Here is a 20,742-nt window from a genome sequence, read left to right as displayed (position 1 = left end):
CGTCTAAAAAAATTCAAAATCCTAAAAAAAATTCGGGAAAAAATATAAAAACATACTTTTCACGATTTTTCAAAAATAGCAGATCTACAAGCTCGTAGCGCGGCACTCGGTGCCGCGCTACGAGCTTGTATATCTGCTATTTTTGAATAGCCAATGAAATCTAAAGTGACACAGATGCGTTCCATGGTATCAATGGGTTAAAGCTTGTCAATCTGCTATTTGGGGTGGCTCTGAAAATGTAGATTGACACGTCACAGTATGATCGGAAAACCGGTCAGATTGAAAAAGGTGCACTTGTTTCTCGGCGCGAGGCGGAGCAAGCGGGAGGCTTCGATGTCCCGCGGTATAAAACCGAGTGCTCTGCTCACAGCTGACAGCAACAAACCAACAACATTAGCAGCTACGCTATAAGTAAGGCTGCCTCCCTTCAAAGTGGTCCAAAAATGTATTGAAGCGAGTGAAGCATTTAGCGCCGCTCGTTTTAATCAGGCGACGTGGACGGCATCGATTATCATCCCAGGAGCCTCGTCTGTCAGGGAAGGAGGGAAAGGAGGAGGAAGAGGAAGAGGGGTCGAAACGAAACAGTGGATGTTGATTAATTTGCCCTTTCCTTTTTGTTTTTATGGCCCTCCCTCTGTTCCCTGCTTTCATCCCACGAGTTACAACGTCCAAGACTGACAAGACAGAGGTGGAAGAAGTACTCGGCTTATTTGTACTCAAGTAAAAGTAGCGATACTCAACAGAAAAGTATACTCTTGTTACAAGTAGAGGGCCTGTATTCAAACAAAAGTAAAATGAAGGGTTGCGTCAAAATATACTTACATACATACCAAAGTAGCAGTACTTTCCTTTGTCAAACTTTTTGTGCCTGAAAATAGCAGATCTACAAGCGCGCCGAATAGCATAAAACGGGGTTAAAGTATCTGGTAACTAAAATGTCCAAACAATTGTAGTGTAGCAAAAATCTAAGTAAATCTAAATAAAGTACCGAAAAACGGAAATCCTCAAGTAAAAGTACCTCAAGACTGTGATCAAGTACAGTACTCGAGTAAATGTACATAAGTTACTTGCCATCCACCACCGACCTCAGAATGTCTTTCTCAACATCTTTCCTTTCAGCCGCCCCCCTCCACCACCCGCCCCACTCTCTCGCTCTCGCCTAATTAACTGTCAACCAAAGCCATTTAAGTTTTCATATTTTATGAGCGAATGAATATCGCTGCCGTTGGGGCAAGAAACCTAGTATCTCCAAAGTTTCAACATTTGCAATGCCTTTTTTTTCATCATTTAATGCCCTACTTCGACGTGCAACAGTGTCAAGTGAAAATAGCAGATCTACAAGGTCACAACGCGTCGCTTCGCGACGCGTTGTGACCTTGTAGATCTGCTATTTTCACCAAAAAAAGAAATCGTTCCGTTTCCTGAAAAGTATCGTTTTTTTTTGGATATACGAGTGTTTCCGCCCGATGACACAGACGATATTAAAGTGTCTTCTCCAGGCAACTCCTCAAATACTGAGTCCTCCCAAAAAAAAAATTGACGGCCCCGCACTCTCTCTCTCTCTCTCTCGACTAGAGTTGTCTGGCGGGTGACAGGGAAAACGACGCAAGGAACTAAAGTGACAAGCGACTTTGAGCGGGGCGAAGTGCGTCGAAGCGCCGCCGCCGCCGCCGCAGCCTCTCGAACTGCTGACGTCGAAAAATCACACAAGTATACGACGACACGGGATGAGGAGCGGGAAGGAGGTTTGATGGTTACGTGTGTGTGTGTGTGTGTGTGTGTGTGTGTGTGTGTGTGTGTGTGTGTGTGTGTGTGTCGAGGGAGGGGTGCAAACCACTAAGCACAAGATTTCTAAATCCCTGCACTGTGAAGTATGCGCGTTAAAGGAGTAGCTCACGCAAAAGAGTACTTATTTTCTATCAATTACACACCCCATGAAGCATTGAATTCATGGAGATGTACTTGTTTTTGTCGCATTCCTAAGCCAATCATTTGATTACCGGCGGAAAGATGCCAATGTATCCGGTAGGAGACTCAAAGTAGACTCATTGAGTCTCCTACCGGAAATACACCCGGTCATCAAATTATTGGCTCAGGAATGCGTCAAAAACAAGGCTTCATGGGGTGTGTAATTGATAGAAAATGATAATTTTTTTGGGGGTGAACAACTCCTTTAATTCTTCACTCCAGAACCACAAAGGTCTATTTGTGAACTCTCGTAGTTAAATTATAACTCTACAAGACGTCACTGTGTGTGCATAATGGAATACCTACATTAAGCAGGTGTTTTAAGCTGAGATTGTGTGTGTGTGTGCCACCCAAGACCCAAGAACTGAGAAGGAGCAGTGAAGCTAAAATGGACATGGTGGCCAATCATAGGTACTGCAGCTTATTGCGGCTGGGGCCAGACATGAACGAGCAAAATAGATGCATGTCAAATCACCTCGTTCATTTGGTTATGTGGTTGCTATACTCCCTGCAGAGGCTCACATGCACTGATTTTCCAGTGCAGTCGCGTTGTTGACAGTGATTCGTGATGAAATGGTCTGCCAAGCAAGTGCATCTAAGTTTAAATAGATAGATAAATAAATAAATAAAAAACTAACAAAAGCAACCTTATGAATAAGTTGAATCGTGTGGGCTCCAATGTGAATGTCAGGGTTCAGGCGACCCATCCTGTGACATCCATCTACAGTATCCATGCATCTAAGAACCATCCATCCATCCATGTTCCATCCATCCAGGACATCAGTTGTCTATGACAGTGGTTTTCAACCTTTTCCGCGTCAAGGACCCCCAAATTGACACATATTAGCCCACGGACCCCCATTTGAAAAGATATGCCAAGGACTCAACCATTTTGATTTCTTGGGGGTCTTAATCTACAATGTATCATCATCATTAGTGTTCATTTAACTCTGAGAGTGTACAAATGGAACCAAATGGACCCTAACGGGTCCATTTGGTTCCATTTGTACACTCTCAGAGTTACAGACACATATAAGGGTCAATTTGGTTCCTAACTATTAATTTGGCTGGGGACCCCCTGGAACCCCCTCAAGGACCACTGGTGGTCCCCGGACCACTGGTTGCAAACCACTGGTCTATGATGGCCGTGTCCTCCAAGATATTTTTTCCTCCGAAATTTTCCTTGAATGGTTTACAATGGGAGCAGACACCGTCAGTGTGGCGTGGCGCCGAGCGTCTAATTGGCACAACGTATGTTAAATATTTCAAAACATATCGACAGCATTATGCGAAAAGAGATTAGTGGCGGTACTTCTGCGGCATGCTGGCAGTGTGCAGACAAAGTTTGGCGCTGATCGGTCCAGTGGTTTGAGAGATTAGCTCCGAAAACCCAGAAACACACACACGCACACGCGCACACACACACACACACACACACACACACACACACACACACACACACACACACACACACACACACACACCCTGTCATAGACAGATAGCCTCTCGAAGAGCCATGCCATAGAAAGAAAAACTAACAATAGCAACCTTGCAAACAAAAACAAGGCAGTGTGCAGTGCATCACCTCTTGTGTCACACAGTCACAGCGTAACGTTAGCCGGGGTCCACAGACACTACTATATTATCGTCACCGTCGGGGGGGGGGGGGGGGGGGGACCCTGTATGTCCAAAGAAAAACGTTACTTTTTAGTAAATAGAAACAGGGGAAAAAAAGAGGAAAAAAAAGAAATACGGAGATACAAGGTTTACGCCCGACGACTGCGACGATTACCAGGTTACGGGGTGGTGAACATCACGGTCGCCTTGCCCACTAACATTTAGTCAGATGTGGAGGGGGGGGGGGGGGGGGGGGGGGGAGAGCCAGGGATATGGGTTTATCCGTCATCAGATTAAACCCACAATGACTCTGCACCTATTTTCTCACAGCCAACCCCCTTTTTACCTTTGTGTGCATGAGCCATGACAAATTCACTTCAAAAGGAAGCCCCCCTACCCACCACCCCCACACCCCCACGACCCATTTTCCCTCTCTCTACTGTCAGCTGCTGAGCTCCATATACCCCATCAGGCAACAAAAGAAGAGCACTTTCCCATGAGCACCCGGTGCACATCGTCGCTGAAGGAACCTCTTATCTCCGTATTTTTTTGTGTTTTTTTCCCCCCGTAAATTAACACCCTACTTGACAGCATCACACAAAAAGCATCACAAATAGCAGATCTACAAGCTCGAAACGCAGGCGTTTCGAGCTTGTAGATCTGCTACTTTTGCTATTTTTGAAATTGGATCTTGAAAAGTAACAGTTTTAGACATAATGAGGTTTCCACCCGACAGATACGACGTACACAATGGTGGAACAAGTACTCTTGGACTTTTTACCTAAGTACAAGTAGCGATAACACAATATGAAAATACTCTGTTACAAGTAAAAGTCCTGTATTCAAATGTTACCTTTTTTCTTTAGTAGGTATGGCATCAAAATATACTTTAAGTACCAAAGTATAATTACAAAGTTTTGTCAAAATGTGTCAATTTCTTTTGAAAATAGCAGATCTACAAGCTCACTATGCGTTATGCTACGAAAATAGCATAACGCCTCTGTCGGGGCTTTTCAGGATTCAAATTTGAAGACAGCAAAAGTAGCAGATCTGCAAGCTCGAAACACGTCGCTTCGCGCCGTGTTTCGAGCTTGCAGATCTGCTACTTCTGATGCTTTTGTGTGACGCTGTACAGGGACGTGCACAGATAGACTCTAGGTGGTGCTGGAGCACCTGCCCTTTGCCCTCTTGACCAGAAGTGCCCTTTTTTTTCAGTTTACAGCAGGGGTCTTCAACAGGGGGTCCGGGACCCCTAGGGGGTCCTCAGAGTTACTACAGGGGGTCCGCCAAATCTTTATGTGATATGATTTTTCTTTTTACCATAACCACTCGAAAACTAGCATCCCTTTTCTGAGGAGAACTTTAGCCAAAAATAGCAGATCTACAAGCCCGCGCTGCGAGGCGTTGTGGGCTTGTAGATCGGCTAGTTTTGGCAAAGAGGTATAGGTGTAGAGGGAAAAAAGAATGATTTACTCGAGCACCTGCCCCTCAAAATGTCTGTGCACGCCACTGACTGGCATACATACAGTAAGCAGGCTGGTACAGGCTGCACTAAAACACATTCATTCTCAACCAGCCACGCTTGCTTGGCGCAATCGCAGGCAATCATCTTTGGTAACGTCAGCATCACAAATCTACACATAATGAGAGGGTAGACTATATACACACACACTGTGTGTGTGTGTGTGTGTGTGTGTGTGTGTGTGTGTGTGTGTGTGTGTGTGTGTGTGTGTGTGTGTGTGTGTGTGTGTGTGTGTGTGTGTGTGTGTGTGTGTGCGCGTGCGCGTGTGTGTATTATTATACTTGTGAATGTGAGGACCAAGTGTCCCCGCAAGTACAGTAGAATATGAGACAGACAGACATTGTGAGGACCGCTTTCCTGGTCCCAAACAAGAACAAAATAATAATACAGGTTCTTTGTAGCGCACACTTTACATTTTTGCAAATCACAAAGTGCTACAGGGTTTAAAAAAACAATGGCATAGGCCAGCGTTCCGGCAAATTGCAGCCCGACAGCGGGTCGCGGGTTCGAGTCCCGTTCCTGACGACCTTTGCTGCGCGTCACTCCCCGTCTCTCTCTCCCCGTCTCTCTCTCCCCGTTTTCCTGTCTGTATACTGTATACCAGGGGTGGGCAACTTTGATGATGGAGAGGGGCAATACATTCTATGTCACACAAAACTAGCAAAAATAGCCGATCTACAAGCTCAAAACGAGCCGCGTTTTGAGCTGCTATTTTTGCTATTTTTTTATTGGAATCCAGATTTTTTTGGTGCTATTTTTTAATTAGAATCCTGAAAAGTGATATTTTTAATTTTATTTCAAATGCATTTAGTTATACTTATGTTAACTTTATGAACTTAAATACAAATATACATTGGACATAAAAAAGACAATAGAATTGTAATACTAGTCATTACGCTACACATATAGACTGAAGTAATTAAAGCGGGTCATGTTTGGAATTGTAACAGCTGAAATCAATGCTACATCAGTATTCCGATATTAACCTGCGGGCCGCATTGAGTGAAGATGGGGGGGCCGTGTGTGGCCCCCGGGCCGCCAGTTGCCCATGTATGCTGTATTGTATACTATCAATAAAGGCAGAAAAAGCCAAAGAAAAAATAGCAAAGGCAAAAAAAAAAAAAAAACACCTGCATAAGTGTCTAACGGTTCACCTGGAATGCACTCTCAAAGTGCTGACAGTCAGCACGGTGATAAGCCCCGGCGGTGAGACAACATCTCTCTAAAGCGGTTACAATCTGAAGGTATAGATCAGTAAATGTCAAGCCAGACAGGACGTCATGCAACTGCCAAGCCCAAAAACCCCAAGTGTGGCAGAATGTCTTTGCCGTCAGTCACTGCTATCGTTGCTTAAAAAAGTGAGTTGCTATTTAGAAAAGACACACAACGTTTTGACAAAAATGGCCTTCTTCAGTCACTGTATCACAGTCATTTCTGTGACTGATAACTTGGCAACGTGTTTAGAAAACAGCGGTTCGAAACCTTTTTCTGGATCAAGGGCGTTCACGGCCTTAAGCCAGGGGTCTTCAACAGGGGGTACGGGACCCCTAGTGGGTTCCTCAGAGTTACTACAGGGGGTCCGCCAAATCTTGTGATATATGTTTTTTTTTCTTTTTTACATTAACCACTGGAACCCTAGCATGCCTTTTCTGAGGAGAACTTTAGCCAAAAATAGCAGATCTACAAGCTCACAACGCCTCGCGCTGCGAGGCGTTGTGAGCTTGTAGATCGGCTATTTTTGGCAAAGATGTATAGGTGTAGAGGTTAAAAAAAGCAGCAAACGTTTATCTGAAACACAATTTTATAATATAGAGGGGGTCCCTGCTTCTCTCAGCTAGGGGGTCCTTGGCCTGAAAACGTTGAAGACCCCTGCCTTAAGCTTGTAGATCAGCTATTTTCACTAGTTTGGGTCCCGGGGCAAAAACATCTAATTTCTCTTTTGGGTCTTGAGCAGCAAAAAAGTTTGGAAACCGACTGTTCTAGACAATATGAGCTTTTCTGACACCCTGAATCTAGCTCCCACACACAGGTTCAGCACAAACAGCTCCAACAACTTGCGAATGGCACCGCAAGCGGCCTTTGCTGCTGTAATCTGATTCGGATCCGACAACAAACTATAATCAGGACACAGCGTTGACGTCAAAAAAACTGACAGCGAAATGCAACCGAGACCCGCGTTGCGATAAAAATCGCTTTCATCAACAAGTAGCGTTTATGACAACAGCAGCGGAGTGACACGAAACAAGAGCGCAGCGTGTTGGGGAAGAAATCTCGTATCTCAATATTTCAACTTTTTTATATTTTTTTTGGGAGGGGGAATGAATGCCCTACTTCATTATACAAGAGTGTCGCACAAAAAGTAGTGACACTACGAGATCTACAAGCTCTCAAGGTGTCACATCGTGAAGCCTTGAGAGCTTGTAGATCAGCTATTTTCACTATTTTATTTAAAAAACAACGTGTATCATGATAAAGAGAGGTTCTGGACATACGAGATTTCCACCCGACAGCGTTATAAATATGAAAACGGGTTCGCTTACCTAGCACCATCTCCATGACGCTCACTTGACCTTCGGAGGGAAACAATATTTTGGGAGGCTTGTCTGTCAGCGGGGCTGTGAAGAAGAGAGAGAGAGAGAGAGAGAGAGAGAGAGAGAGAGAGAGAGAGAGAGAGAGAGAGAGAGAGAGAGAGAGAGAGGAGAGAGAGAGAGAGAAGTACATTAAAATTTCACCCACTTTCCTATTTATTTCTTCATCCCGCCCCCCCTCTGTACGCGGTGCCTTCACGATTCGTTAATTAACCAATTAACGGAGTCACAATACGGAGTCACAATTAAGTGAGCTCTCCGAGGAAGGAATGAAAGCTGAATACGCGAACGCTGCGGTCTAACTGTCTCAGAGAGAGAGAGAGAGAGAGAGAGAGAGAGAGAGAGAGAGAGAGAGAGAGAGAGAGAGAGAGAGAGAGAGAGAGAGAGAGAGAGAGAGAGAGAGAGAGAGAGATGAACCAGAGACTCAAAGGATTCCCTATCCAAAGCATCTGAACATTGAGGCGTGTGCACTTTCATTGTGGCAACAACCATTTCATCTCAAGCTTAATGCCTTTGCAAATACCTTGTGGACTAGCTGCTGTCAGCGATGATGATAAGTGTGCCATCAAGTTGAACACGGATTAAAGTATTACAGAAGTTGTTGTTTGCGTTAGCGGCGGAGGAGGAACGGTACAGTCGAAGAACCGCTTGTGTTGGGAATGTATGCTAGCCTGCTTCCCGTCGTCGTTCCTCGGGGCACATTTAGCACGAAGAATAAACAACATGATGCAACATGGAAAACACTGCAGGGTCTCAAATCAGCCTTGATTACACACACACACACACACACACACACACACACACACACACACACACACACACACACACACACACACACACACACACACACACACACACACACACACACACACACACACACACACACACACACACAGGCACACCTGTGTTTGTAGGGGAGGAGGGGTGGGGAATGTAGGGCGGAAAATATAGAGCAGTGGTTCTCAAAGTGGGGCCTGGGGTACCCTCACGTATATGGTTCTTTAAGGGGGTTCCAAATGGACCCTTATAGGTCCTTAACTCTGAGTTATGGCGGTCCTGGAACAATCCTGGAACGCGTCTACGAATGCCTTCAAAATCCTAACGGGTTTCTGAAAAAAACACATTGCTTTTATCAGCAACAAACTCAACATGCTCAAAAAAGTTTTTCTTTCAAGGACCCCCAAAAGTATGTGTACTTGGCCGCGGACCCGCCCCTCCCATCTCAAAATATTTAGTTCCAGGGACCCCCAGAACTTAGCAAAGATTTGAGCTTCAAATGTTCGCTTTAAAAAAATATATTCAAAGATTTGAACGCATTTTCACGATTTTTCTATAAAAAATTGCAGATCTGCTATTTTTGAATAGCCAGAATTATATACCAGATCAGTACAGGTGGATATACTATATAGGCCTACCGTCTGTGAGATAGAGAAGTACATAGAGTTGATATAATCGATGTTAGAGCAGTATATAGAAATGGATATTGTCTGTCGGGGTGGATAGTAACAGTCCAAAAATGTTACTTTTCAGGATTCAAATTCAAAAATAGCAAAAGTACCAGTACTCTGGTTCTTGCAACTCTTAACCTCTGTGGACGAATAGGACTAAGACAATGTGACCCTTGGACGTCTGTATCGTTCCTTCTAGCTGTGTTTCTCATTAGTTCTTTATGTCTCCTGCTGTAACTGTGTGTGCGTGTGTGTGTGTGTGTGTGTGTGTGTGTGTGTGTGTGTGTGTGTGTGTGTGTGTGTGTGTGTGTGTGTGTGTGTGTGTGTGCGCGTGCGTGCGTGTGTGTGCGCGCAACAGCGTTGCCAGCTAGGGGCTTTACCAGGTTCATGAGGTTTGCGTTTAACCCATTAAGGCCTGAGTCGGATTCTTAAAATGTTTTCTAAATCCTAACAGATTTTTGAAAAAAATATAAAAAATATTTTTTCACGATTTTTCAAAAATAGCAGATCCACAAGCTCGTAGCGCGGCACTCGGTGCCGCGCTATGAGCTTGTAGATCTGCTATTTTTGAATAGCCAAAGACATCTAAAGTGACACAGATGCGTTCCAGGTATCAATGGGTTAAAACAGCCGTCATGGCTTTCTTGAAGACTAGCGGGGTTGAGGAAGGAAAAGGAAGGTGTTAGACAGTTAGCCAGGGGAGAGAGAGGGTATTTCAAGAGTTCCTTTTTTTTTTAAAAACAAGCCTTAAAACGTCTGCACGCCAGGTTCAAACGCTACAGCTTATTGCGTTTAAAGCCTGCCTTTATTCACTGTGATTGAGTGGTAGTGTCAGGTGTGAGTGAGCGCCGGGGACCCAAAGGGAAGATGACAAGCGGAGGGCTAGAGCGGCTCGAGAACAAAAGGAGAGTTTTATTGAGCTAGCAAAACAGTCCAAAAGGGCAGCCGAAATACACAAATACAAGCAGAGGAATGAGAGGATCAAAGCCCCCACAGGAGCCGGTAAAAGACAGCTAGGTCAGAGGAACAGGTACTCTAACACAAGTTTGCGAACTGGCGAGGAAGGAATATAGAGAAACAGGGGAGTATATATACACGGACACACAAGGCCAACGGGACACTGGTCTTTTCTAGCCGGAACGATCAGAGCTATATCTCTGTGTACCGATACTGTGTGCAAGCTCACAATGCATTGTGTGATTGTAGATCGGCTATTTTCGAAAGATTTTTTATACATTTTGAACTTGTGAAATGGGACATTCTGCACAATGAATACTTTTACTTTTGGTACTTTAATTACATTTTGATAGCAATACTTTTGTACTTTTACTCAAGTACATTTTGAATTCTGGACTTTTTACTTGTAACATAGTATTTGGTTCTTAAAGTGGGGTCCGGGGTCTGCCAGGGGTCCTTGGTGGGGTACCAGGGGGTCCCCAGCTAATTAGTTAATATAGCATCACAATCATTTTAACCACGTTAACCGTTACTGTATACTTGGCAATTCAAAAATATCAGATCTACAAGCTCATAGCGTGGCACAGAGTGCCGCGCTATGAGCTTGTAGATCTGATATTTTTGAAAAATCGTTACAATTTGCACAAATCTTTGAATATATATATACATATATATTTTTTTATTTTATTTTAAAGCCAACATTTATAACTCAAATCTTTGCTTCGTGGGTCCCTCCCTGGAACAACATTTTTTTTTTTTAGATGGGGGGTCCGTGGCCAAATACATATCATTTTGGGGGTCCTTGACACCACTGGTGTGAAGGAAGCCGAACGAAGGGCTCGATAAAAAAATAAATAACCCTGAGATCTTTCAAACAGTTTAGTCTATGTATTAACCAGTGGGTTTCACAACAACATTGTATTCAATAATACTCAATGAATCAACCAAGCATAAATTGCATTCAAAATGTAGTTTCCATTCAATAAACCACCAACAACAACAACAACAACAACAACAACAACAACTCACAGTGTTGGTTTTAAAACTCAGAAGAACTGGGGTTCCAAATAATGGTTATTAATGTTCAAGTCACCAAAGCCTTTAGTATTAAACAAAACAAATAAACAACAAAATAACTTGGTCCAAACACATTTCTGCTCTCTCAGTTACTTTGACAACAAGTCCTTGTTGCTGTCAGGCAAACTATTTGAAATCAAATCCCCTTGCTGTCAGTCAAGCTTTCACACCAGTTACATGAATGTCAGTTAATATTACTGTTACCTGTGAGTTGAATTGGGTCCGCCGTTTGTAACGGGTCAAAAGTTTACTCCAAACACAGAAAGCATCCTGAATCCAAACAATTTGCATCCAATAAATACCCCCAGCTCTCAATGTTGCCCTGGTTTCCCACGTGCAGTGGCGAGGCCTGCTTAACACAGTTTGTGAACTGTTTGACTTTAATAACTGGAGCCACTTGCAAGATAAAATGAAATAAACAAGAAATAGTAATAGATAATGCTAAACAACTGTCTTTCAGGCTGCTGCTGCTGCCAGCATACAGACATGGCTCCAGTGTTGCCAAATTTTGCAAGAGAAACAAGCAACCGGGTCTATGAAAACAAGCCCAAAATAAGCAGTTTAGTAAGAAGTTTATTTAGTAAGACATGAGAACAACAGTACTTGGAAGTACAAATTCACAATACAATTGAGAACCACCAGTTTTAACAGCATTAGGAAGCAAGCCCAACTACAGTTTAAACAAGCCCAAAGGAACCGCATCCACAGTACCAATATTTAGAGGCGAAAAACAAGCCCAAAGTCGCTCGTAATAAGCAGACATGGCAACGCTGACTCCCACCCACTAAATCACACACCTGACCTGCAGAATATCACAGTCATGAGCAGGGAGATTGTCAGTTGTCAATCATTGTTAATTAGAGTCAATAATCATCTCTATTACTACATACTACGTACATGTATACTATAATGTGGAAATACTTTGTAGTTTGTAATTATTCCTCTGAAATGGAATGGATTTTACATTCATGGTCCCTGTTTTGTAGCATTTGGCAGAATTTGGGTTACAGTATATACAGTATTAGCTCGACAATTCCATGTGCTTGTCAGGGTGGGGGGGGGGTCCCCAGTTCAAATAAGATTATTTTGGGGGGTCGCGGCCTGAAAGGTTTGGGAGCCCTTAGAGGTACAAGTTTCAACTTTCTGCTGAAATGTAGCTCATCTGAGGAGCATACCTGTGTTCCCCTCAAACCCAACCCAATGTGTCGAGACACGTTGGTTTGGGTTGTGAGCTTGTAGATCGGCTATATAACTACGGCTATCTGGGAATGCCAGATATACAATATAGCCATAGATATTGGCATGGAGAAGGTTGGTTACCCCTGGCCTACGCCTTTAACCCATTAAGACCGATTCTACAAATGTCTTCTAAATCCTAGCAGTTTTCTGAAAAACGAACGATTGCAATTTCCACTTCTATTTTTATTTAGTTTTTACTTTTACACACCTCATGATAAACTCATCCATACACTCCTGGCACTACTAAAATATTCAGAACAACAGAATGTCCACAAACACAAGCAAAGTCGGAAACCGGGGGCCTGATCCCACCGCAATCCTCAGCTGCCTCACACTTTGAAGAGAGGGCAGAAAGGCTTCAGACGGGCCAAGGGGGTGTTTGGGCTGAATGCCGTAGAATGCAATATTCTTCAACACGTACAGTACTGTATGTACGGTGTGCTCGAGATCAACGATTGTCGGGATAACACCGACAGCAGGGGGTCAAGTGCCCTGGCAGCAGAGAGGTTGCAAATATTAACTGCCTGCAAAGCTTCTTTTTGTATTCTCCTTTTTTTGCTCTCACGCTTTGAAATACTGTAGTTGAAAATGTGAATTGGCCTATCAATTTGGTTTTAGAATGCCGAATTTGAAGGCAAACGACAGAGTGCATTAGAGCTGGATTTCTCTCACATTCCAGCAACTACCTTGCATATAGAAGTCTCCAGTTGATTGATACAGCAATAAGCATGGTAACTGCATGGCCCTTTTAGGTAGGGTACCTAAGTGATATTTATTTGGTGAAACAAACACACGTTTTTTTGTTAAAAGGTTAAAGAGCTGGAGAGACACGGAGACTCCTGTAACTGAACAAACACTCCATAGAAATGATTACTATCAGAATATAGAGCTATTTAACACTTATTTTAACAAAGAAAACTCACTTACTCTATACCTTTAAGGTAATGTTTATTCATAGCTGCATAGGGGAGCGGCTCGGCATCCCCCCAGGATGTTTAAGCTATTTTCAGCTGTGCACAGCGAACACGTAAGAAAAAAATAAAGTTTGCATGTCACAAATGTTGCCAGCTCATCACTGAGGACCAAGAAGACAGCTATAAATATAATGGCAGTCTGGCTGCTTCAACCTTGAAGCTGCGTTAGAAAGATAGCAGCTGAGAGGAGAAAACAATCTGAACAAAGGAGGACAGGAAGCCATCCACAAAAAAAAAGAAAAAAAAAACTTTAAAAAAATTGTTGCGTTTTACGGTGAGTGGATGACACGATGAAACACGAACCTCACCAGAACAAGTTGTCATAATTGTTTTTTTTTAAAAACCGTGTCGATGACAAGTAATACATTTCGTATATCGTAGCCCGTCACTCAGAAACCTTGTAGCCTATCCATATTTAATATATTTCTTTAAATGAACCTATTTTAGAATTCATCATGACAGTGCAAAAAGTAGCAAAAATAGTGGTTGAAACAGTCTGTCTGTGTTTTTTGTAAATATTTAAAGATGGTGTAAGTGTTTTTTTCCACTGCATTTTTTTTTTTTTTTTTACCATTGAGCTATTAGAGCCTGCCTGCTTGCTCAGGGGATAAATTGAATCTTGACCTTCAGGTCAGAATTAGTGTCAGATCCTGTGTCTAGGTGAGACATGACACCTTTGACACAATCTAAATGTCTCGATAGAAGAAAAGGGAGACAAAATACAACCACCCCAATTGTATAAGTTATATTGTATTAACATGCTCTACCATACAGATTGGAAAACATTATTAGTTTGTTTTCCTTCAAAATTTGTATCCCACAATTTTTGTAACCCATTTTTTCACCCAATTGCCTAAACTGTAATCCTGGGCGCTACTCTGCCAGCCTGGGGAGAGCCCAGAACTGAGCTCATGCAAAAAGTTTGAGCACCACTGATATAGATTTTTTCAGAAAACTGTTGGGAGTTAGAAGACATTTGTAGAAATGGCTTCAGGTCTTAATGTGTTAAATCAATCTATATTCTGATGTTGTTGTTTTTTCCAGTAACAGTCCCTCCAGCTCTTTAATAAACAGGTCAGAATACCAATTGTATCCAATCAGGAGAGACCTCATGTATGCAGGGAGAAGGTTTCTGCCCGCCAGCAACTTTATGTATGTAGGCTAACGCATTTGCATTTGCATAAATAATGATGGCCGTGTGAACAGTGCACAGTGGCACTATAATATGCAACATAACAAAAGCAGATGGCGAGCCTGTGTCCTGACCCCATGTCACCTGTGACATCGCCATTAATCACGGCTGGTCTTGCACAGCTAGGCTCCCACTGGACAACACGTACTAATAATAATTAATACTTTAGTCTCCACTGCTCTGGGGAAATTAACATCACTGTATACATGTGCGCATACAGTATATATACAGTAGGCTGATATGTGAAATGTGTCCTCTCTGCATTTGAACATCTTAACTATTAACCCATTCTAAGACCTGAGGCCGATTCTACAAAATGTCTTCTAAATCCCAACAGTTTTCTGAAAGATCGTATGTTTCTAAATCAGTGGTGCTCCAACTTTTTCATCTCAAGGAGCCCCAAAATGATATGTATTTGGCCGCGGACCCCCATCTCAAAATATTTTGTTCCAGGGACCCCCAGAAGCAAAGATTTGAGTAAGAAAATGTTTGGTTTAAAAAAATTGTATGTTAAAAGATTTGCACATTTTCAAGATTTTTCAGAAATAGCAGATCTACAAGCTCGTAGCGCGGCACTCGGTGCCGCGCTACGAGCTTGTAGATCTGCTATTTTTGAATAGCCAAAGTGTAAAATAATGCTTTTTAAGCACAAATCAAAAAGTGACACAGATGCGTTCCAGGTCTTATAATGGGTTAAGGAGCGGTGGCACTATATACGGTGCCCGGGCCCCGGGGAGCAGAAGGGGTTAATTGAATCAGTGATTCTCAACCTTTTGAATTCCAAGGACCCCCAGTTTGATAATTATGCATTAGGCCACAGCAGACCCACATTAGTATTTTCTTTACATCTCTCGGACCCCCCAAACTGTGGTGGAACAAACTCCCCATTGCAGTTTAGACTCTGTTGGCGCACGGGTGGTGCAGGTCCCCTGCCCACCATCACCACCACGGAGGTTGTGGGTTCGAATCCACCGTGGTGCATCCGGCTTTGTCGTCGGGTGTCTAAGCCGGACGGGGAGGGTGATATTGGTCGTTGCATGTACTCCTACGGACTGGGGTTCTGGCGGCACATATGGGCGGGAGGAGTAGGATGTTGGGGAGAAAAAGGTGTAAAAGCTACTGTAATACTATTTTTAGCCGCATGCGCTAGCGTCGGCTCTATAAACAGCACTAGTCTTAGTCCGATACCCGAGTGAAAAGTGTCGACACCTGAGTCAAAAGTGTCGACACCTAAGTCTCATTGGCTGTCCTGGCTATCCATCACACTTCCCCCAAGCCAATGGGGAGACGACAATGTAATGGACACGTTAGTCAACGAATTAGACGAGACGAAAATGTTAGGGCGGGACGAATGGAGAAGAGATCCAATCAGAATTACTCTTTTTGAGGGACTAGTTGGGAAGGGAACCAATCAGAACGATCCTCATTGTTAGTTAGGTCTATCCACCCGGAAGCAGACCATATTAGGGGCCAGCATGGACAAACACAATTCACAACAAGGCAACGCACGGAGTTACACGACACAGGGGGAGGGTTAGCCTAAATGCTAGCGTGCTTCATTAGACCTAGTTTGGCTATTAAGTTATTATTTGGCCATGTTCACAATGACTTCAATCTTAGCTATTGTTGGGAAGACCCATGTGGTGTCACACAATGTTGCCACCACTTATATAAAAAACATTATAGCCTTAATCTGCCAGGTTTGGCGAGAGAAACAAGCAATCCAAAAAACAAGTAATCAGGTCTATGAAAAGATTGGGGCCAAAAAAGCCTGCCCCATGCGGCTTTATTATGACTTAAGTCATTCTTGTTTTTTTTTAAGAACTGCAGACTCACTCCCAAATGTCCTCCGTAGTCTGAAGACCTCACCTCTTCAGACTCCACTTTAGCCTGTTTCAATGAGCTTGCCGCTCAGCTATTTTCAGCGAAAGCTTGCCTCAGAAAAGAGATAAGACACTAGTATAGAGCCATGAGGGACTCCGGTCAACCATAAGGGGTTGAAGTGGTTAAGTGGTTTGCTCAGGGACACTTTGACCAGGGAGGGGAGGGGAGGGCGGAGGTGGGGGGGAGAGGCGGTTTGAACCGGAGACCTTCTCATTCCCAGACGGCCCTCTCTACCCAGGACGTGCTTTGAGAAGCGAAAGGGCAACGATGGTCTTCAGGGACTCGTTAGATCGTCAGGGACAGATAACAGGGGAACCTCGGTAGTTTTTTTTGTGTTGCAGAACCGGACCCACAGTGTTTTTATCTTAATGTATGTAATCTGTAGACACTAGGTATGTAACGATTCACTCAACTCACAATACCAAATATTTTTTTTAATTATTAGTGTGGTTGCCCTAACAGGGCAACCAGACTATAGTACTCTATACACTTTCTTCCACTTCAAGATAAACAATATTTCGAACCGCATCTCCTCCCACAGTTTTTATCCCCTAATGTTGTGCCATATATCAAAATGACCATCTAAATCGGGAATCGTGCGCTTGTATTTTGCTAAGAGATTGGTTGAATAGTTTAATTGATATTAATTTATTAGTGCCATTAAATGTCCCCATCCGCTTTAATGGAAAAGTGAAAAAACTCGAATTCAAGTATTTTTTTCTCAGAAACCGTAAGAGCTAGAGTTATCAGATTTGGAGGGATAATTCATAATATTGTCCGAAATTATTGAAAAAAATATCACACCATTCGGCCTCATGGTGGCGCTATAACAGCCCCCTTTACGTTTTGGCCCGTAACTCTTGAACCGTAGGTCCGAAAATCAAAATTTCTTTTCACCTGGATTCCTTGGGTCACTACGCATCTCCCCATATAGGCCACGCCCATTTGCGTCAGGATAGATTTTTTGATATTGATTTATTTCTGCATTAAATTTCCCCATCCACTTTAATGGGAATTGCAAAAACTCCCATTCAAGTATTTTTTTCTCGGAAACCGTAAGGGCTACAGTTACAAGATTTGGAGGGGAGGTTAATAGTTTTTTGCAAAATTATTAAGAAAATAATCACACCAGTCAGCCACATGGTGGCGCTATAACAGCCCCCTTTACCTTTTGGCCTATAACTCTTGAACCGTAGGTCGTAAAATCAAAATTTCTTTTTCCCTGGATTCCTTGGGTCACGACGCATCTTCCCATATAGGCCGCGCCCATTTGCGTCAGGATAGATTTTCCGCCATTTTGAATTTTCTTCAAAACACACTTTTTGCTCCTTTTCCTTCAATTTTTTTCCAAATCTCACACAAATCGGTACACGTGATCTATGGACCCATGCGATAAACCGTTCCAAGCGGAATTTCAAAAGCATTTCTACTTTGATCCATAGGGGGCGCCACGAATGCTCGAAATGTAACCGTTTGATGCAAAAACCTTATTTTTGGGGGATCAATCCTCTCAAAATGAAACGCAGGCGATCTCAGGAGTGACGTGACGATGTAATTGGCGCAGTCTCCGACGGTATTCCTCCCGGCGTATTACTGGAGTCCCGACCGCGTCGGCGCAACCACACTTTGCAATTTCCCCGGAATTGCGACGCGTCTAGTTTCTCTTCTTTTTTATCAATTCCCTTCCCATCCTGTATTTTCTTCTTTTTTTTGGTCTTGTCTCGATTGTGCTCTCTGCTGTTTGCATCTTGATTTTTTTTATTTATTAAATCGATTTAAATTGTCACCAATTTGAATCGATTTGAATCGATTTACGATAAATCGTTAAATGCCTAGTAGACACTATAATGTTCTTACTCCTCTGATTGTCCTTCGATTGACCAAGACATGGCTACTATGCAGACAATATCCTGGTCACTCGTTCTCTTGTTCATGTTTCTTAAGTTTGTTTTTCCCTTCCACAAAATGTAAAGAATTGTGAAAGCAGAATCTGAATGGGAACTCAATCAAATAAGATAGACAAAATAAGGCACAGACAAGCTCATAGTTTGAGAAGAATCAGTGATATATTCTTCATATCAAAAAGGAGACAAACGTGTCGCTTTGTGCCGCGTTTCGAGCTTGCATATCTGCTACTTTTTGATACTTTTGTGTGACAAGGTACTGTAGTGTGATCAAGTATAGTGCGTTAATTTACGAAAAAAAAACACCAAGAAAAAACATGGATATAATAGGTTTCTTGCCAATTATACTTTAGACAGATGCTACAGGTTCATTGTTTACCCGGTAGTGTCAAATACACAGCACGTTATTTAGATAAGCCTGTTCAGAATTTACCCGATATCATAGTTTCTTTGAGGCACACACACACACGTACTCTGTTCTCTCTCCACAACTCTATTTGTGTGATTTGCTTCTTGTTTATTGACTACAGTTCATGCATACTCTGCTTATTTCGATCTCACCCTTGTGAGCCGCTCTGGGTATAAGAGCGTCTGCTAAATGCCTAAATTGTAATTGATAACACAATAAAGACCCCGAACACCACGGAAAGTATGTATCGGCTTCCAGAAGGTGTAGATGCACTCGGTTTCATAACAACATGAAAAGCCTACAGGGCTCCATGCAGAACGAGACTCTCCGTGGACACATTGGTAATTAACCCATTGAATCCGGGGAACGCATCCCTGTCGTTTTGTAGATTTCTTTGGCTATTCAAAAATAGCAGATCTACAAGCTCATAGCGCGGCACCGAGTGCCGCGCTATGAGCTTGTAGATCTGCTATTTTTGAAAAATTGTGAAAATATCAGCAAATCTTTGAATATGTATATATTTTTTAAAGCGAACATGTGTAGCTCAAATCTTCGCTTCTGGAGGTCCCTGGAACAGAATATTTTGAAATAGGGGTGTAAATCCTAACAGTTCTTTGAAAAAAAACCTATGTAACTATATCAGTGGGTTTTACAAACCTTTTCATGTCAAGGACCCCCAAAATGATATGTATTTGGCCACGGACCCCCATCTAAAAATATTTTGTTCCAGGGACCCCCCCCCCAGAAGCAAATATTTGAGTCACAAATGTTCCCTTTAAAAAATATATATATATATTCAAAGATTTGCACACATTTTCACGATTTTTCAAAAATAGCCAAAGTATAAAATAATGCTTATAGCTCAAATCTAAGATGACACAGATGCGTTCACGGATTGAATGGGTTAAATCAGGTGATCGACGACGGTATATAGCCGAAGGGCTTGTCGGCCGGCTACTCAGGTCGGGTGGCTCGGCTGGCATCTTCATTAGATTAGAGATTATCAGGTATTAGGTATTAAAGTCCCACTCATGAATATGTTTGTTTGTTTTTCCGTCTCCTACGGTTAAAGGCCCACTTCACCCGTTCTCAACCTATCTTCGTAGAAATGGTCCTCACCAATCTGGGAACCCACTCGGTAAAAAAGAAAAAGGGGGAACAATTATGTTTCCTTGTTTTTGCCTCTGGGGGCACCATCTCCTTTTTTTTGTATGAAACAGGAACTTGGTCTGGCTCCTCCCCTTTCTTTGACCACTTCCTCCCGGTTGCTTCTGTGTTTATTCTTAACAACAACATATTCAGAACCCCACCTACCAGTGACATCATCGTCAGGCAGGTTTGGTGATTTCAAACACAGTTTGATTTATTATTATTATTTATTTTGTATTATTGCTAGAATAATGGCTTCTGGTATAATAGCATGCACATTTTCCAGGAAGAGAAAACCTGCGGTTTCTATTAGTTTGGAATCCCCATCGTTGATGTCACTGGTTTATGTGATGTGGTCTGCATGTCTCATTCAGGAAAACATCACTGTTTCTCAAAGGGCCCGGGGACCACCAGGGGGTCAAAAATTACCCTTATGGGTCTATAACGAATGTACAATGTACATTTGTACGCTCCCCAGCATTAAATAAGCTCTGGAGAGCACTTTATATTCTGATGCCAATACTTTTTGTACTTTTACTAGTAAATTTGAATTTCCGGACTTTTCTTGTAACTTTTCCACCACTGCTTAGAAATTAAAACAAGGTTGACAATGATTGTGTTGCAGAATCCTTGCTTTGCACTGCTCCGATCGGGGAGTAAAAGCTTGATTGCCGAGGAACAACCGAGGCAATTTCATTTGTTCTTTCCTCCTATTTCATGGACCCAACCGCGATGGAAAAGGGTGTCCAACTGTAAGACAAACTAATAGATATCACAGTGCTCAAAGCCCCCACGGCCAAACAAACCACAAAGT

At 42.8% G+C, this 20,742-nt stretch overlaps 1 protein-coding gene across 1 annotated transcript in view; it reads right to left on the bottom strand.

The window, feature by feature from the left end:
• Nucleotides 1-20,742, bottom strand: part of LOC311040419 (interleukin-1 receptor accessory protein-like 1) — a gene marked incomplete at both ends in the record, with an annotated part of 684,931 nt that overhangs the window by 251,627 nt on the left and 412,562 nt on the right. Inside the window, one exon of the mRNA XM_084050699.1 lies at nucleotides 7,648-7,722. Within this exon, the coding sequence (XP_083906825.1) occupies nucleotides 7,648-7,722 (75 nt within the window). The remainder of the gene's footprint in view (nucleotides 1-7,647; nucleotides 7,723-20,742) is intronic.

Source organism: Gymnoscopelus microlampas (assembly GCF_963454915.1).
Source record: "Gymnoscopelus microlampas genome assembly, chromosome: 24".
In the NCBI taxonomy this organism is placed as follows: Eukaryota; Metazoa; Chordata; class Actinopteri; order Myctophiformes; family Myctophidae; genus Gymnoscopelus; species Gymnoscopelus microlampas.
Note: the sequence above shows the minus strand (reverse complement) of the source record. Positions and strands in the feature narration are given on the sequence as shown.